Source organism: Lampris incognitus, chromosome 11 (assembly GCF_029633865.1).
Source record: "Lampris incognitus isolate fLamInc1 chromosome 11, fLamInc1.hap2, whole genome shotgun sequence".
Classification (NCBI taxonomy): domain Eukaryota; kingdom Metazoa; phylum Chordata; class Actinopteri; order Lampriformes; family Lampridae; genus Lampris; species Lampris incognitus.
This window is the reverse complement of record NC_079221.1, coordinates 38,834,985-38,854,338: the sequence shown is the minus strand read 5'-3', so window position 1 is coordinate 38,854,338 and position 19,354 is coordinate 38,834,985. Positions and strand designations below refer to the sequence as shown.

At 41.8% G+C, this 19,354-nt stretch overlaps 1 protein-coding gene across 1 annotated transcript; it reads right to left on the bottom strand.

Annotated features, from left to right (window-relative positions):
* Positions 1 to 2,110: 2,110 nt before the first annotated feature.
* ndufa10 (NADH:ubiquinone oxidoreductase subunit A10) lies at positions 2,111 to 18,824 on the bottom strand. The gene is made up of 10 exons (XM_056289722.1): positions 18,687 to 18,824; positions 17,223 to 17,391; positions 16,741 to 16,956; positions 16,438 to 16,524; positions 16,100 to 16,221; positions 7,498 to 7,577; positions 4,900 to 4,954; positions 4,707 to 4,792; positions 4,312 to 4,420; positions 2,111 to 2,402 (listed from the first exon to the last, which is right to left on the bottom strand). The coding sequence occupies exons 1-10, from the start codon at positions 18,759 to 18,761 to the stop codon at positions 2,334 to 2,336; spliced, it is 1,068 nt and encodes a 355-aa protein (XP_056145697.1). The 5' UTR covers positions 18,762 to 18,824; the 3' UTR covers positions 2,111 to 2,333.
* Positions 18,825 to 19,354: the final 530 nt, after the last annotated feature.

Sequence of the window (19,354 nt, the reverse complement as noted above, 5' to 3'; positions counted from 1 at the left end):
AGGGTGTCTCCCCACCTGCCGCCCAATGACTGCTGGGATAGGCTCCGGCATCCCCGCGACCCAAAGAGCAGGACAAGCGGTTCAGATAATGGAAGGATGGATGGACGGATGGGTGTCTGATGATGTTTAATAGATTTTAGAATGTTTCTATGGTAATCATGGAATTCTTAATACCGGATAAATGATAGCAACAATGTATTTCTTTTTTTAAATTTTGCAATATATTAATTCTATGTAGCATTCGCTTCTATGGAATGGAGCAGAAACTATTTTGTGGTGCTTCCTAATCAGCTGATTAACATTTGAAATAATGAAGATGCCAAATCAGAGGTCTGGCCAATCCCCATCTCAATCTATTGTCTGATAAGTTGTTTATCTGGGGCGCTACACAGTTTTGTCATTTTTGCTTGATGCTATTTCTGATTTATCTCAACCACGGTTGAAAAACGTAAACAATTTTCACGGTAACTTGTGTGTTTGTGTGCGAGTCAGAAACACACACGCACACACCTTTCAAAATAAGTAATTCACCCACCATGGTTTTGATGGTGATGCTAGGCAGGATCACAACGTTGTCATCCCTGAAACCTGACAAGCCTCCTCAACAGAATACACCTGTGCATCCACTTGAGGAGCCTTCAGGTTTTGTTTAAAACTACTTTATTCCGTCTCTCCCACTATCGAGACTGCAGGCGACAGTGTTGCAAAACAGTCTTTCATGAAGAGAAAGAATAAGCAAGGAGTTTGTAGTTGGAGGATGCACCACCGGAGGAGGCACCAACCCATCACAGGGACATACACACACAGACCCAATCTCACTCCAACTAATACCAACAGGCTGTTTGGAGAATCAAGATTACATCAAATACACATCTGTACACACAAGTATGGGCAGAAAAATCATATTATAATGGCAGGGCTGGGATCAGCTCAGGGATATATATATATATTTGCCAATTTGTGAAACTAGTCCTGCTTTGTGAGCTTTGTACATATACCCATCAATCTCCAATTTTTTCATATACCTGGAAAGTCTTAATGCATGCTCAATAATCCAGGTAAGAAAATCAAATAAAGTTGAACCAGGTCATCTGGATACAACGTTTCTTGACAGAATACCATCTGTCAAATGTATCCAGATGACCTGGTTCGACTTTCTTTGATATACATGGAAACTTTGGTATTCTCATGTTGCATATAGGATGTGCTCAGACACATTTTTTTTTCAAGGATTTTTTTTTTAGATTTTTCTCCCTTTTTCCTCCCCAATTGTATCCAGCCAACTACCTCACTCTTCCAAGCCGTCCTGGTCACTGCTCCACCCCCTCTGCCGATCTGGAGGAGGGCTGCAAACTACCACGTCTCCCGCAATACACGTGGAGTCGCCAGCCACTTCTTTTCACCTGACAATGAGGAGTTTCACCAGGGGTGTAGATGTAGGCACAGAAGTAGCCGTGATTGGCTGTTGCGTCGGCCAATAGACAGGGCGGAACCTCAAAGCGCACTGACTTGAAACAAACGATGCATACTGAAACATTTAGCTAGCTAGCTTACAACTGGCCTTAACATTGCCAGATCTTACTGTAACGATAGCTAACGTTAACGTTTGCTAACAATGGGAATTCAAAAAGAGTTTAAACCCTAACCAACAACCAATCACGTCTACTTCTGTGCCTACACCCCGCTGGCTCTAGCATCAACCTTTCACCAGGGGGATGTAGCACATGAGAGGATCACACTATTCCCCCCAGTTCCCCCACCTGACCAGTCGCCCCGACCAGCCAGAGGCACTAGTGCAGCGACCAGGACACATACCCACACCCGGCTTCCCACCCGCAGACACGGCCAATTGTGTCTGTAGGGATGCCCGACCAAGCCGGAGGTAACACGGGGATTCCAACTGGCGATCCACATGTTGGTAGGCAACAAAATAGACCGCTATGCTACCTGGACGCCCTCTATTTTCAAGCTTTGTGTTTGCATTTTGTCCTTTTTGTGAGCATCTGAAGTCAGTCCTCATATGTACAAGCTAATGTAGCAAGTACATCCTTTATAAAGAGTAATTTACTTAAGAGCTTGATTGTAAAAAGTAGTGACAAGCAGCTGGAGTGTAAGAAAGGACATGTAAGGGCCTTGAAATTTATTCTTTAATACACATTTTTTAGGATATACAATTTTCCGTGATGCACAGTTGGACAAGAGAAGACTACATCTGAATTAAATATAGGTGGCATGTGAGGTTCTCCACCCACGGGGCAGATCAGACAGGTTAGAATGGTCACATGACGAGAGTCAAGATTCATTTACAGTAAAACCGAAGTCGGTCGGTGCATTCACTTCAGCCAGATGTATTTGTCTCCCACGTCTGCATTAAAACCGGGTGCATACTTCTTTCCTGGGAGCTACCAAGAAAAGAAACAAAAAGAGACAGTAAATTAAAGGAACAAGTCAGCATACACGCAGACTAGTGAAACCACGTATTTTAGAGTAATCTGTATTCCTCGCTTAGTTTATTGTGAATTTTATACACTGCCATTAGAACCAAATGCAGGAAAGTACAGCGAGGAACCTTAAAACTTTTGATTAAAAAAATCATAACAAAAAACTAAAGCCTTAGCTCACTGACTCGATACTAGCACTATTGACTATATATAGATATAAAAGGTCAAGGAAGAAATACCCGTAAGAGAGATACTCTGTAAATCCAGCGAGGACCCTCGGGTGGGGTTTCAACAGTTATCTGGTTTAAGAATCCAGCCCTTTCCCCTTAAGCTTTAAGAAAGGAACCACTCAAGACTCATCCATCCCCGGGTGTGGGATGACAGTCAAGACTAATGGCATAGCAAAGTGCTTGTGTCACTAGGGGCGACATTGCAGTCCATCACGCCAGAGCCCTTGGCAAACAGCGTGTTATGAGTTACCGCTAATGTGGAGCCACATCAGTGACAGAGTGACAGACAGCCGGGCTGCTCTCTGTCACCAGCGCTTTGTTGCGCTATTAGTCTTGGCATTTGGGGACAAAAGCCAGATCCAACTGAAACCTGTGCTCCTTTTGTCTTTTAGTGCAAAGTGACCTTCACACCAAGTTAACAATTAGACTGACAGTATCCCTAAATATTACATGTGCCAAAATATCATCCATGACTGTACAGGTGATGTGGGCCTGTAACAACCCAAGTGAGGCTCATTAGTTCTTTTCAGACTTGTTAGAGCACCCCCCCCCACATTTTTCTCTCCAGTTGTACTTGGCCAATTACCCCACTCTTCCGAGCCATCCCGGTCACTGCTTCACCCCCTCTGCTGATCTGGGGAGGGCTGCAGACTAAAACAAGCTTCCTCCGATACATGTACAGCCGCTTCTTTTCACCTGACAGTGAGGAGTTTCACTGGAGGGACGTAGCGCGTGGGAGCATCACACTATCCCCCCCCAGTTCCCCCAACAGGTGCCCTGACCAACCAGAGGAGGCGCTAGTGCAGCGACCAGGACACATACCCGCATCCGGCTTCCCACCTGCAGACACGACCAATTGTGTCTGTAGGGACGCCCGACCAAGCCGGCGGTAACACGGGGATTCGAACCGATGATCCCCGTGTTGGTAGGCAACGGAATAGACCGCCACGCCACCTGACGCCCGTTAGAGCAGTTTTAAGTGTGTGTGTTTGTTTGTTTAAGCTGGGTAACTTTGTTTTGTCTTGAATTAAAGTTCAAAACATTTCTCGTTGAAACTGGGTATCTATATCAAAACAATCCACACCGAGCCCTCTCCTCCGTCATACCTGGCACTCAGGCACAGTATCCTACCCTTCTCTTTCTAGGACAGCAATTTGTCAGCACAAAGCCACCAGCAGCAACGTACAAAGCATAAAACCCAGCATTTCCAAAAAGCCTGCCTTCTCACTGGTTACTCTGTAATCCGGCTGTGCGCAAAATGTCAGGTCAGGGACTCCTGCAGCACGTTACGCAGCCTGAAACAAAACTCGTCTCTAGTCAATAAACTGAAAAGGTCAGACACAAATGTTTTCCTGCAAGACTGATGATACCAAGGCCTTGCAGAATATTCCACATCTGGCATTTGCCTCCTCGCAACTACAAATCATTCTATATTTCCGTGGGAGGAAATTGGATTCGTTGCTTTAGAAACAGTGGCAATGCATTCAGCGACCACGACCCTTACAAGGCAGAGTCGAGAAATTAAGCTATTTGCCATGTGGCGTGGTCGTATAAAATTCACATCCCAAGTCTTGTATACAGAAAAGTGTACTACGACCACTATAAAGGTTTAGAAGAATGAATGTGTTTTTCCAGCGTACACTTTTATAGGCGTAGTACGTTTCGTCATACTCGTGGGCACCAATGGTAATTTCTGGCAGGTATTTCGGTATACAGCACAAGCTTGCCACCCTCATTTTGTCCTCCACCCTGTGCGAAAAACAAAACAAGAGATGGGGACCGTCAACATCGCAACGAAAAACACAAACTAAATGGTAAAAAGTACAAAGGATTCTAAATGAAACTGCATATGTTTTACTCAATGTAATGATTCGCCAAAAATCTTTGTCTTTGTGATCATGGTAATAAAAAAAAAAGCAACTGAGGTTTTCACAGATTTCACAAGTCTGCCTAGCTGTCAAATGAGGCTGCAGATTGTAACACACTATTCCCGTAGAGTGTGGAAATGTGTGGAGCATGCCAGTGTACTACTTACAGGATCCGCATGTGGTGGTAGGTGACGTCATCCTGCTCGAGCCAGGGGCCTTTCTCAAATTTGAGATATTCTATGTCGTCTGCCACCTACCCAACAAGATTAAAGTGCATTAAATGGATTTTAAATGGTAAAAAAAAGGGAGTTAATTTGTTGTTATTGTGTCACAAAGCTGTCATTCAGCATACTCCCTTACCTTTTCAATATCCTGTGCTTGAGTCCCATCATAAACAAGCAGCTCTGAACTTTCACTGGAAGACAAAAACATGTTAAAATCCTGCTGAGTCAAAAGCTCATGGTGTGATGGACAAAGACAATAAACACTGAAACAATAGCAGCATGACTACAATGAAAATTGTTCATTTGATTATTAAACACCCAACTAGTCATTGAAGTCATCAAGTTAAAGATGTCATATCATGCTTTTTGGGGTTTTCCCTTTCCTTGTGTGTGTTGTATAGCTGGGAGGTGCATGTACAATACGTCTGCAGAGTTACAAAGCCCAAAGTGCGACAGAAAACTGCCTGAAACGCTTCATTTGTAGTCCAGCGTTTCCTTTCGTTACTTATTTATGTAATGATGTAATACATTTTAATAATGCCTGCATAGGGGCTAGTTTGGCCCGCATAGCGACTTAGTTTGGCCCGCCCTCAAATAAAGTTCGGTAGAGCAGACGGGTCACAGATTTTTGGTGCAACACCGGGAAGAGTTTGGTTAGCGCGTATCGCAATGTCGAGAAGACGCCGTTATCTTCGGTGCGAAGACAAATTATGTACTTTTAAAGGAAGACAAAATGAAGACTCAGTGGTTGGGCGTCCGGGTAGCGTAGTGGTCTATTCTGTTGCCTGCCAACACAGGGATCGGCAGTTCGAATCCCCGTGTTACCTCCAGCTTGGTCAGGCATCCCTACAGACACAATTGGCCGTGTCTGCGGGTGGGAAGCCGGATGTGGGTATGTGTCTTGGTTGCTGCACTAGCGCCTCCTCTGGTCGGTCAGGGGGGGAGGGGGAACTGGGGGAAATGGCGTGATTGTCCCATGCACTATGTCCCCCTGGTTAAACGCCTCACTGTCAGGTGAAAGGAAGCAGCTGGCAACTCCACATGTATCGAAGGAGGCACGTGGTCGCTGCAGACCCTCCCCGGATCAGCAGAGGAGGTGGAGCAGCGACCGGGACAGCTCGGAAGAGTGGGGTAATTGGCCAAGTACAATTGGGGAGGAAAAACAGGGACAAATTAAAAAAAAAGAAAAAAAAAGAATCAGTGGTTAAAATTCCCTTTTACAACTATTACCCAGCAGTACGACCCCGAACTGTTATGTCCCTTCCATTTTACTGAGGACTGCTTCCTGAACCAGGCACAGTTCAATGCTGGATTTTCAATTTGTTCACCTTTCCTAAAGAAGAAAGCTCCAGACAACATTGGATAAAGGTTCTTTTTGTTTGGTCCAACAACAGCCACATGCCAAAGTGTTTGTTTGCTCACACCACTTCACAGAGGACTCTTTCCTCAACAGAGTCTGCATGAAGCTGGATTTTATGCTTGGCAAGTGCTAAAATATGGGGCTGCTCCATCTGTAAAGAGTCGTGTTGAGGAGTCAGCAGTACAAGCTGTAAGTAACATTATACAACTGAAATGTTTGTCTTGTATTGATAATCGGACCAAATGGTTGTGAATCGTTTCAGTGCTGACAATTGGAATATACAATGACGCTCAAGTTATTTAGTGAGCTAACAGCGATTTGCTCAAAACAACACAGCCGTGCATCGAGCAGTCAGATATATGCCTTTATTTCAGCCATATCTGCTCAAAACTGTGGCGTTCTTCCACAACCGCTGAGGAAAAATGTCACCATCACCCAAACATGATTTTTCCCCCCCAAGTAATAAGCTTATCAACTATACATTTTATAACACCAGAAGCAGTTATGCTAAAGCGAAGATATTCCAAGCCAAAAGCCCATCAAACTATGGTCTGCTTGGTAAATGTATGTACACATTCTCGCATTTAATGTACTCCAACATACAAATAACTGACAATGCAGGGGGACACTTGCTTGGTGACAGCAGAATAACATTTTACCAGCTACGTAACCGTTATTTCCTGACAGTAGATGTAATCTTTGTTGCTGCGGATGTTCGCGCTGTCCGCTCTCATATTCTGGATGGTATTCGGGCTCAGACATGTACGGATGGATTTGTGAAGTTGTCATTTCTGATCATGAACGAGAAATTATGATACTCAGTAGGTGTATCATTTGCTTATGGAACCTCCTACACCAGTGTTGTATCAAACTCTGTTTGCCCGTCAAGCTCGGTTTCCTCCTGAGGACGAGGCAGTGCTAAAAGCATTGACAACATCGCCTCGGCAGGCTTCCGGAAGTTGGCCAAATAGAAAAAAAGCAGTGGGCTTTTCATGAGAGGGGCCTTAACGAGACAGCTAAAACAAGCTAAGACGGCTTTTTTTCCCCAGACAGGATGAACTGACGGGCTGCATAAAGGGCCAGTACACGATAAGATATTAATTTTTGTTTTAACAGTGCATTATGCAAAGCTACTTTAGTGGAACTCCAGAATAACAATATAGAGCTGGAATGAGCGTCATATGGCCACTTTAAAAGCCAGTGAAAGAAACCTATCAGTTTCTTTCTTCCTCTAGTTCTCTCCATCTTGGACATGAAGTACCCAAACATCGATCTTTTCTTCCTTCACTCCCTCTCCCCACCCAGTTGTTATAAAACACGGAGCGCTGGTTGAAATGACATCCACACATGCCACATATCAAAACAATTACTTACCTGATGTTTTGCAGAAAAGACTTCTTGTAGGAGTCCTCGACACTCTTCAGATATGCTAAGGGCACATTCTGAAGGTAAGACTGGGGAGGGGGCAAAGAGAAAGAACTTCCTCTCAGTCAAAAGAATCTGAGTGGAGAACAGCTTTTATTGGAGCACTGAGCTCATTTCATGTATTTCGAGTGCTTGACGAGATTAATGTTGACACGAAATGCTTTAAGACTCAAGACAAGTATATACATTTTAAAATAAGATCTAAGCAAAACTAAGTGGCATATAAAACACGTTGATTTTAGGCACATCAGGCATGCAGTCAAACTAGCAAGCCACTTGAGCTTAAAACGGTTTAGAGTTCAATTCAAAGTAATCCCCTTCAAATCGAGGTAATCTGAACTGAGGCAAAAGACCCTACTTTAAAGCATATTCATGCTTCAGCTACAAGTGCAGGTGTTTTATTAATCAACTGTGCATTGGCAAAGTAAGAACTTGGACACCTGCCTTACTCGCCTTGCTCAATTCATTCTCCTGATATATCAGCCGATTCAAATCATATGAACGCATTATTTGGAAGGTGAACATGAAGAAGAAGAAGAGAACCACTTTATTTGACACTGTTTTGTTACAATTAATGTGTTCTCTGCATGTAACCCATCCTATTGTATAGGAGCAGTGGGCAGCTGCAGTGCCCGGGGACCAACTGCAGTTCTTCTTTCCATTGCCTTGCTCAAGGGGAAAAAAAGGGGTATCAACCCTAACATGCATGCGTTTTTGATGGTAGGAGGAAACCGGAGCACCCGGAGGAAACCCACCCAGACACGGGGAGAACATGCAAACTCCACACAGAAAGGACCTGGGATGGCCTGGGGTTCGAACCCAGGACCTTCTTGCTGTGAGGCACAGTGCTAACCACTGGGCTACCATGCCACTTTTTTTCTTCCTCTCATCGACAGGCTAAACTAAAACGCATAACAAATGTTTGCTAAGACAATGAAGAATACTTTAAATGTTTAGAGAAAGAAAAGAAAAGAAAAATGATTATATCCCCAAGTGTGTTATGCTCACAATGAAACAAAAGCTTTCTCATATGATGGAATTAAATTAACTGAATCTTTACTTTTTGTGGGCTTTTACGCCCTGTCGAAATCGACAGGTGGCTTTGTTATAATACTGCATAAACACAATCATCCACTAGGATTAGTTGGTGGTGATGTTGTCCTGAAGCCCTCTCCTGCCCTCAAACAAATGGCACGTGCTGACACCTCAATGTAATGATACCTCCTATGTGTAGCGACACAAGGATTTCAGAGGGGTCAACTGGTTTTAACTGACAAATTTAATAATAACAGCTGGAATTCAATAGTGAAGGCCATTGGTCTGCAATTACCTTAGCAGTTTGGATTATCTGATGTAGACAATGAAAATAACATTCGAGATGCTCAAGGCTTTAAGACACCTGGTTAGGACGAGAGGCTCTAAAAGACGTGGAAATGTAATTTCGTTTTGGTATCGCAATTGGAGGAAAATCTGAAAAAGGAAACCGTTTTTCCAAGCTGTTATTCATGGCAGATTGACAACCACCACATATTGGATTTAAATCTAAAAGCAGGCCGACTACACCTCCAAAATCTTCACTGAAATTTTGTTCTGGTTCTGTGGTGACTGCAACTAAACATGAAGCTTGCTGAAAGAATTGATAGCGAGGCTCTGAAACATTTATTAATGTCTATACAAAGTAAAAAAAAAAACAACAATTCAATGTTCACCCCTCTGCTAGTCCCCCTCAGATGAATTGCACTATTCGTCCTCCTGTTATGAGCTTTGTGCAAGCTGCAACTCATCAGTCAAATAAACCTTTAAAAGCCTCAGGCTTAGTGCGTACATCTGAAATAAGGCCATGTGTGCACAGCGTGGAGTCGAACCCTTGGATAGCTGTGTGAACCAGCAGATATAAAATGTATCTTTACAAAAAAATTATTTATATCAATCTTAACAATTCTGAGATAAACAAACATTTTACTTTGTTGTTCGTTATAAGAGTAAGTGTTTGGGCCTGTGGGATGACAATCAAGTGTAGTTTCTGTGGAACCTTCTCTCCCTAAAAAAAGGAAGGTTCTGGGTCTTTAGAATACAAGTCTGGTGGGTACAATTCATCAATCAAAGGACATTTTAGAACAGTGCTTTTCAAAGTGGGGTCTGCCAGGGGGGCCTCAGCAAATTGGAGGGAAGTTGAGGGAAAATGCTAAAAAAAAAAATATTTTGAAAAATAAAACCGATTTATTATTATAAAAAGTAATTTATTATAATATATAATATATCAAAATCTTACTTGCCATGCCCCTCTTTCTAATTGCCTGCCAGTCAAAACATTATTTATCACTGACAAACAATGTTTATAATGGAAAACAGAAATACTGAATCTAATGGGATGAATAAAGATTTGAAATACTAACGTATTTATTATTGCATTAATAAAAGAAAGGAAATATATTCAGAAGTTTTTTTTGTTTCTTTTTACATTTGCCGTAGTATTGTTAATTTAAAAAAAAAAAAAACATTGCCATAGTATTAACCCAGCCACTGGGGATGCACAAGCCAGTGGATTCTTAGTGCAAGCCTCAAGCCCCGGTCCGGTGTAACACCTTGGCATAATAAAAAAATGCGGATCATAAATCAGATTTCCATACCAGATCGTACGAGGCCTGGGTTACTAACGACCGCCCTGGTACTGTTGACCAGCAGGATGCCGGTGGAAACTATGCTACTGTTGGCCAAAGGAGAAGGAGAGGGGGAAAAAGGCATGTCCTGAGGCAGCAGGAGAGGAGGAAGGGTACGAGTATGGAGGTGAGAGTCAGAACTTTGAATGTTGGCATTATGACTGTTTAAGGGAGAGAGCTGGCTGATATGATGGGGGAAGGAAGACAGATATACTGTGTGTGCAAGAGACAAGGTGGAAGGGAAGTTAAGGCCAGGAGCATCAGAGGTAGGTTCAATCTCTTCTACCATGGTGTGGATGGGAAGAGAAATTAGGTAGAGGTAATACTGAAGGAAGAGTATGTTAACAGTGTGTTGGAGGTGAAGAGAGAGTCAGACAGGGATGAGTATGAAGCTGGAAATCAAAGGTGTGAGGATTAATGTTGTCAGTGCATATGCCCCACAAGCTGAGTGTGAGATGGAGGAAAAAGAAGAATTCTGGAGTGAGTTGAATGATGTGGTGGAGTGTGTACCCAAGGAGGAGAGAGTGGGGATTGGAGCGGACTTCAATGGGCATGTTGGTGAATGGAAACAGAGGTGATGAGGAGGTAATGGGTAAGTATGGTGTCAAGGAGAGGAACGTAAAAGGACAAATGGTGGTGGATTTTGCGAAAAGGATGGTCGTGGTGAATACATATTTCGAGAAGAGGGAGGAACATAGGGTGACATAAGAGTGAGGGAAGGTGCACACAGGTGGACTATATCTTATTCAGGAGGTCCAAACTCAAAGATGAAGATAGTAGAGAGTACGAAGAGAGGTGGCGAACGCAAAGGAAAAGGCATACGGTGAGTTACAGTGCCTTGCAAAAGTATTCAACAACCTTCAGTCATCACTAATTTCTGGATTATAAACGATACTCACACATCTGTTCCTGAACAATATTATTTTTGTGAACCCATAAGCTCTAACAGCATGTTCCCAAAGCCAAAATGAGTTATGTTTCACTGACTTTTTGTAAATAAATTAAAAACTAAAACATAGCGTTTGCATTATTCAACCCCCACATATCAATACCCTTTTACAGTAGAGTACCCTTTTGCTGCAATAACAGCCATGATTCTCTTGGGGTAAGTATGTACAAGCTTTGCGGATTCTTCTGGAGTCATTTTTGCCCATTCTTCTTGGCAGAATTTGTACAGGTCTTGCAGGTTGGTGGGATGGCGTCTCTGGAATGCGATTTTCCGTCTGTGCCACAAATGTTCAATGGGGTTGAGGTCCGGACTTTGACTTTGCCATTCCAAAATGTTCCCCTTTTTGTTGTTGAGCCATGCCATTCTTGCTTTAGCCTTGTACTTAGGATCATTGTCCTGCTGGAAGGTGAATCCCTTCCCCCAAGCTTTAGTTTTATGGCACACTGCAATAGGCTTTCTTCCAATATTTCCCTGTACTTAGATACAGGGAAATATTGGAAGAAAACCATCCATTCATCCCTCAATTTGAACAAGGCTCCCAGTCCCTGCAGATGAAAAGCAACCCCATAGCATTATGCTGCCACCGCCATGCTTCGCTGTACGGAGGGTGTTTTTTAGGGCATGAGCAGTGTTAGGTTTGCGCCACACATAACGCTTTGAGTTTTGGCCAAAAAGCTCAACTTTCGTCTCAGCTGACCATAAAAACTTTACCCACATCCTAACTGGGACTCTCTCATGCTTGGTAACAAACTCCAAGTATCCTTTTATATGCACAGTTTTGAGCAACGGCTTCTTTCTTGCCACCCTCCCATACAGGCCAGATTTATGGAGAGCCTGTGATATGGTTGACTCATGCACATTTACTCCAGTTTCAGCCACTGACCTCTGGAGCTCCTTCAAAGTGATTGAAGGATCATTTGTGGCTTTCCTCACCAGCCCATGTCTTGCTCAGACACTTCACTATGAGGGATGGCCTGTCCTACAAAGCATCTGGTGTGATACAGCTCCTACTTTCTGACAATGGATTCAGCTGTGTTCCATGGGACATCCAAACACTTGGATATTGTTTTGTGTCCCTTTCCCGCCTTTGCATTTTAATCACTTTGTCTCTTACTTCAGTATTATGCTCCTTTGTCTTCATTTCTGATGGCGTTCAGGCCCAGCTAATGAACTTTACACAGAGTGCTTTTTATACCCATAAACAAGACCATTACTCTATTATCTTACAGGTGCACACTAAGTATGTCCAATTGTGTTAACCTGAGGTTGTTTTAGGAATAATTTGTCCTTTGTGTAAACTTGGAGCTTTCAGAGCACAAAGGGTTGAATAGTTATGCAAGCACTATATACCAGTTTTTAATTTATTAATAAAAAGTCAGCGAAACATAACTTATTTTGGCTTTGGGAACATGCTGGTAGAGCTTATGGGTTCACAAAAATATTGTTCAGGAACAGATGTGTGAGTATATTCTATAATCCAGAAATTAGTGATGACTGTTCAAGGGGGTTGAATACTTTTGCAAGGCACTGTATATGAGAGGTATATGGTGCCAGTATACCACTAAAGAAGAAGAAAAGGAATTATACCGATTGGCTAGACAGAGGGAGCAAGCTGGGAAGAATGTGCAGCAGGTTAGGGTGGTGAGGATAGAGATGGAAAAGTACTGACAAAGCAAGGAGAGTGTGTTGAGAAGGTGGAAGGAGTACTTTGAAGGGCTGATGAATGAAGAAAATGAGAGAGAGAAGGTTGGGTGATGTGGAGATAGTGAATCAGGAAGTGCGGTAGATCAGCAAGGATGAAGTGAGGACAACTATGAAGAGGATTAAGAGTGGTTGGTCCTGATGACATACCTGTGGAGGCATGGAGATGTTTAGGGGAGATGGCAGTGGAGTTTTTAAACTAGATTGTTTAACACGATCTCTGAAAGTGACAGGATGCCCGAGGAATGGAGAAGAAGTGTACTGGTACCAATTTTAAACAATAAGGGTAATGTATGTGCAGAGCTGTAGTAACTACAGAGGTATAAAGTTGATCAGTCCCAGCATGAAGATATGGGGAAAAGTAGTGGAAGCTGGGTTAAGAGGAGAGGTGATGTTTAGCAAGCAGCAGTATGGTTTCATGCCAGGAAAGAGCACCACAGATGTGATGTTTGCTTTGAGAATGTTGATGGGGAAGTATAGAGAAGGTCAGAAGGAGTCACACTGTGTCTTTGTTGATTTACAGAAAAAGTATAACAGGGTACCGAGAGAGGAGGTGTGGTATTGTATGAGGAAGTTCGGAGTGGGAGAGAAGTATGGAAGAGTGATGCAGGATATGTATGAGGGCAGTGTGACAGTGGTGAGGTGTGCAGGAGTGACAGATGGGTTAAAGGTGTAGGTGAGATTACATCAAGGATCGACTCTGAGCCCTTTCTTTTTTGCAATGGTGATAGGTCAACGGACGAGATTGGGCAGGAGTCTCTGTGGACTATGATGTTCGTGGATAACACTGTGATCTGTAGTGAGAGTAGGGAGCAGGTTGAGGAGAGCCTGGAGAAGTGGAGGTATGCACTGGAGAGAAGAAGAATGAAAATCAGTAGGAGCAAGATGGAATACATATGTGTGAATGACATGGAGGACAGCAGAATGGTAAGGATGCAAGGAGTATAGGTAGCAAAGGTGGATGAGTTTAAATACTTGGGGTCAACTGTTCAAAGTAATGGGGAGTGCAGAAGAGAGGTGAAGAGAATGCAGGCAGGATGGAGTGTGGAGAAGAGTCTCAGGAGTGATTTGCGACAGAAGGGTACCAACAAGAGTGAAAGGGAAGGTTTACAAGATGGCTGTGAGACCAGCTATGTTATAAGGTTTGGAGATGGTGGCACTGATGAAAAGACAGGAGGTGGAGCTGGAGGTAGCAGAGTTGAAGATGCTAAGATTTTCATTGGGAAAAGACAGACAGGATTTGGAAAGACTATATTAGAGGGACAGCTCGGGTTGGACAGTTTGGAAACAGCAAGAAAGGCGAGACTGAGATGCTTTGAACATGTGTGAAGGAGAGATACTAGGTATATTGGGAGAAGGATGCTGAAGATGGAGCTGCCAGGCAAGAGGAAGGCCAAAGAGCAGGTTTATGGTAAGAGATGACATGCAGGTGGTTGGTATGGCAGAGGAAGACACAGACGACAGGAAAAGATGGAAACAGATGATCCGCTGTGCAATTTATTTTTTTCTCCTCACAGGGGCCTTGTTAAAATGTTTTATAGGGCAAACACACTTAGAAGGGTCAAATGCTCAGTCGCTGATGTGACATCTGCGGTGATTAGAAAAGTAAATCTAACATGGTCACAAGCAAATTATTTTGCTTTAAAGGCATGTTGTAGCGTTTTAATTATGGCACTTTTTCAGTGGCACTTCAATGAATATTTAAATATTTTGTAAATATATTTAAAACATAAAATAAATAAGAATATATTTGAAACGTTCAAATTTTTAATGTTTGTAACACATTTCCTTTTTTTATACATCTCAATACAGCGCAGCTGTGTCTTGAGGACCTGAATTTACATTCCAAATATAAATGTACAGGATCGACACAGAGTTGACGGTGGCAGTGAAGCCAGACTGACTGCAGTTGCTGTCATGCAAAGTTATCACCTAAGCCTTACATTGAGCCAGGAAAAAAACCTGGCGACAATAAATGTATGGTTATATATTTGTCCATAAATCTGCCCAGTGCTATTAAGAAAAGTAGCACCACCTATGATGTCCGCTCCACCTTTTTCTGTAAAGGCTGAAATTTCAGTAAGACCCAGCAGATAAAACTGGTTCCTGAGCAACCACTTGAAATTAAAGAGCTCGAGAAGAGTAATACCGTCAACCCCAAGTGGTTCAAAGAATTTACCTGGCTGTTTATTGCAAAATTGTTCATGATAAACAGTGGACGAACTGTTGCAGACAATTCATAATTTGCATCTGCAGCCACAGTTTAACTACAAGACCCTCAAACTCCAAAACAAAAGACATATGCACACATAATACAGTGAGCTGTCCCCCCTCCCTGTGGCGTTTCAACGCCAACAAAAGGCCAAGAGATCTCATCACGAGGCAGAGAAAAAAATTAAGTTTAAGACAGCATACAGAATCACCAAAGAAGAAATGCATTCCACAAAATTTAAAACACAAATACTGCTTAAGAAAATTGGGTTGAATATAAATCCATCTATAGTAACAATGCAGCATGTGTGCAATTCATTGGGTTGACTTAAGGTTAACTTAGCGACGAACTACTTACTGTCACTAAATACTTAGTGGCACCAGTGTAAAATGATAGTCTGGAGCCCTGCTTATAAAGTGAAGGTTTGCCTGACCAAACGTCCAATCATCTGCCAGGTTGAATCACTGTAAACAAAAACGTGACCACCCTGTTTAGCAGTGACGCATACAAAACTTGAACTGCACACTGGGTGCCATTGTGTGAACGGTGATGACTCAGTATTTACCAGTGACCATAGTCTGATATGAATGGTGAAAACACAGTCTGAACCTGTGTTCAATAGTCTGAGTGATACACAGGTTTTTTGTGTGAAACGCGCTTCAACAAGAAAGGTATACACTGGAGGACAAAAGATCACCTGGATAAGCCAGAGGACACTTGAAAGGATGTTGTGTGTACAGACGATTCATAACCAAAGCCTTCAGGCTGACCAAAATTTGTGTTCATCAAAAATTAAACACTGCATTCCAAGAAGGCAAAAGTAACTACTACTTAATAAAAGATTTGCATAAGTTTTTGATAAATATAGTTAATAGTACTATGTGTGCTTGTGTGTAATTGCGCTAATCATGTTTTCTTTATCAAATTTCAACACATGGATAATGATCTACTCAAATTTTCTTATGTCATTTGTACAGAAACATTTAATGAAGTCACTAACTTTATCTCACCACTGTTAGGTTATCTTACCTTGCCACTCTGTTTCAACTTCTTCTGCACTTCCTCAGCTGGCTGATCCACGTAGATGACCAAATGTGGAGGCAGGAACTCACAAATACTGATATGTTTGATCTCATTGTAGTGGTCAACACCTGCATTCCAGAGCACAGAGAATGGAGACTGTACAGAGCAAAAACTGCACTGCTTAAGGGTATATGTGTAATGGTTTAGCTATAACTTGGCATACTGTAAAACTAATCGTGAGCTTACTGTTGTGATATATTTTTTGGTGGATGTAAACAAGGCCATTCTGCTTCATAATGCAGCAGGTCTTGGTAACTTATTTGTAATTACACTGCAGTACTCACACTCCTTCCTGATGTAACCCTGTTTGTGCATGGCCTCCAGAAACACCATGTCACTGAAGGGTGAACGCTCTATGATCACTCCTTGGCCTAGAACATAAAGAGATCGGGAGGCAAAATATTAGTGGTACTAGATTTGTTGAAACATGGCCAGATTAACATTTGCAACCTTGGGGGGGGAAAAACAACTATGGAGAAGCATACCACATAAGCACAATACCAATTTCAATCCCTAGTGATCAAGCACATAAACCTATAACAAGAAACAATAGACATTTCTTTAACCATTGTTTGAGTTAGTGGCACCTGTAGTGAGTAGATGTTCTATGGCATTAGCATAATGCATGAGCCTCATGTTGTACATCCAGAGCTGTAGCCTGTAGGAGTTCCCATCAGGTGCACTGGGTTCTGTGTAGAACTTCTCCAGGCTGCACATCCCATTGAAAGCAACAGGGAGGGGTTCTTTCTCCCCAGTCATCTTGTCCAAGTAGAAAGTGTCAGGTTCAGACATGTAGAGCATCCCTATAGAAACATAGACACGTGCATGTACCTTATAAAAGGGATTTTAAGGCATTGCCTGCTTTTTTTATACTTCATAAAATAATATAGTTACCATAACCACTTGAACAAGTCAATTTTTAATGTATCACTGTTGGTATCATAAGATTACTGGAAGCAATGGATTATATCCAAAATTTTGTAATCTTTCAAAAATGGTTTAAAAATTTAAATTTCACTGCATTGGCAATGAAAACTGCTATTACACATTTGTTGGGGCACATATTTACCAAGCCTGTCAGCCAGCTTTTCGGCAAGTGCTCCTTTCCCCGAAGCCAAGTTGCCATCAACCGAGATGATTTTACTGTGCTCTGTAAATCGTGGCGTTGTCCTCTCTCCCAGCCAATAGGACCACCAGCCATACCGCAGACTTCTTACTGAACTTGTGTGAATACCAACCTTAGAGAAGAAATAAAACATTCTTCTTAACAATGTGGAGTTAAAGCAAAAATTAAAGGCACCATAATATGATAGAGAACTTAATCCGCCTGAATAAATTTTAATTGGAAATATGATGAAGGTAATTTTCCTCCACACAATAATGATTTCCAGCTGAATCAGCATACCAGGGTGGGACTCAACACACTGTCAAGAATCACAGCTTTCTCGAAATGTATTACACCAAACCAACGGAACCAGAAACGGAATGTAAAGGAAAGCGAACAGGGTTTTTCAGGGAGAGAAACCTAAAACGCATCATTGCACATTTTTCTCCTGTATTTGATACAGACCTACCTGACAACAGTTATGAAAATAAGCAAGCGTGAAACACAGTGGTTATATGATAAGGGGGGAAGATTTGTAAAGATAACTAGGGGATACTCATAGTTTGAGTTCTGATGCACATCCACACATTAATAATGACCCAATCAACACAAAAAAAATTCCAAGAAGAATGTATAAAAAGATAAATATAAGTACATTTAGATTTACCAATACATTTCATAGATTGGTGTTGTTGTACAGCTAACTGGTAATTATGACCTTTTAATATTACAACACTTGCCATTACTATCGTGCCCTTCGACTACCTGCACCATGACAGAAAATCTTGGGTATGATACGTCTGTAATACTGATATGTGGTGTTGTACAACTACCATTTAAAACTCTATGTTGCTAAATAGTGACACTAATCTATCTGCCAATGCTGACTCTCGTAAGTAGCTTTGGATAAAAGCGTCTGCCAAATGAGTAAAATTAATGTAAAAATACAATGTAGACATTCTGCATTTTTGTTGTTGTTGTATAATTAATGTTATACTAGTGCGTGGATAATTTATTTGTGCGACATCATGTCACACAAGCAACGAAGACTATATTTGATAGTTTTCATTTACAGTCAATGCTCACTCCTCCATGAGAACGCTGAAGACTGATGTTGCCAACCATACCGTTTATTATCATTACTAACGAAAACACGCCAACAGGAAACAAGCACGATAAACCTGGACTATACAGTGATGGTTAACAGATTGTATTTTTGCCGCGTCGGTTTTATGGCCTATTTCTCACTTAACCAGCAAAATTAAAACATCAAAATACGATGACGAGTGTTGCTAAAACAGGCGAACAAGATGACATGTAGACGTTTGGTTCTAATGCTAAGGAGCTAGCGAGTTGTCTTGTCCTTGTGAACTTGACAGTTTCCATCCGCTGAAGACGGCTTTATATGGGGCACTTCTTTACGCTTACCTTCTGTGCTGTTGCCCCCGCTTTAAAAACGGCTGCTCCGGGTGGGATGACCAGCCGGATCACCCTGAGAGCCATGATTACCGACTCGCAGAAATCTCGATTATGACCCAAATTAATGCCCTCAAGAGACGGGGCGCGGGATTCATACGTCACAGGAAATGGCTCCTATAAACGTTTCCGTCTCACGATATATACGTTTGCAATCACTATTGGCTCGTTTTTCTTTTTTTAACAAAACGTTATTTAAATGCGAGGCAGCCCATTACAAAGAGAAAGTAACCATAAATAAATAAATACATATATATAAATAAATACAAACAATACAGCAGGGGGCAATGAAAAAACAAAACAACAAAAATACATAAGTTCAAGGAATTGTATATTTTCTGTTGTAATGGCTTTTTTTTAACATTTCGCAGAGATTCAAAATAAGAGTTAAGTATCATAAATTGAACAATATGTGGTCTTTTACTTGACCATTTGCATTTGGGGATGTAAAATTTACCATATAAAATAAAGACATTTAACCAAAACAAATCGTTTTTTTTCATAAAAAAAATAAAATATCCCCTTAATTCAAATAAACTAATACCACCTATTCTTTCAAAGATATGACCAACCTCCAGCCAAAAAAGTCTCACACATTTTACACTTATTTTATGAATAAA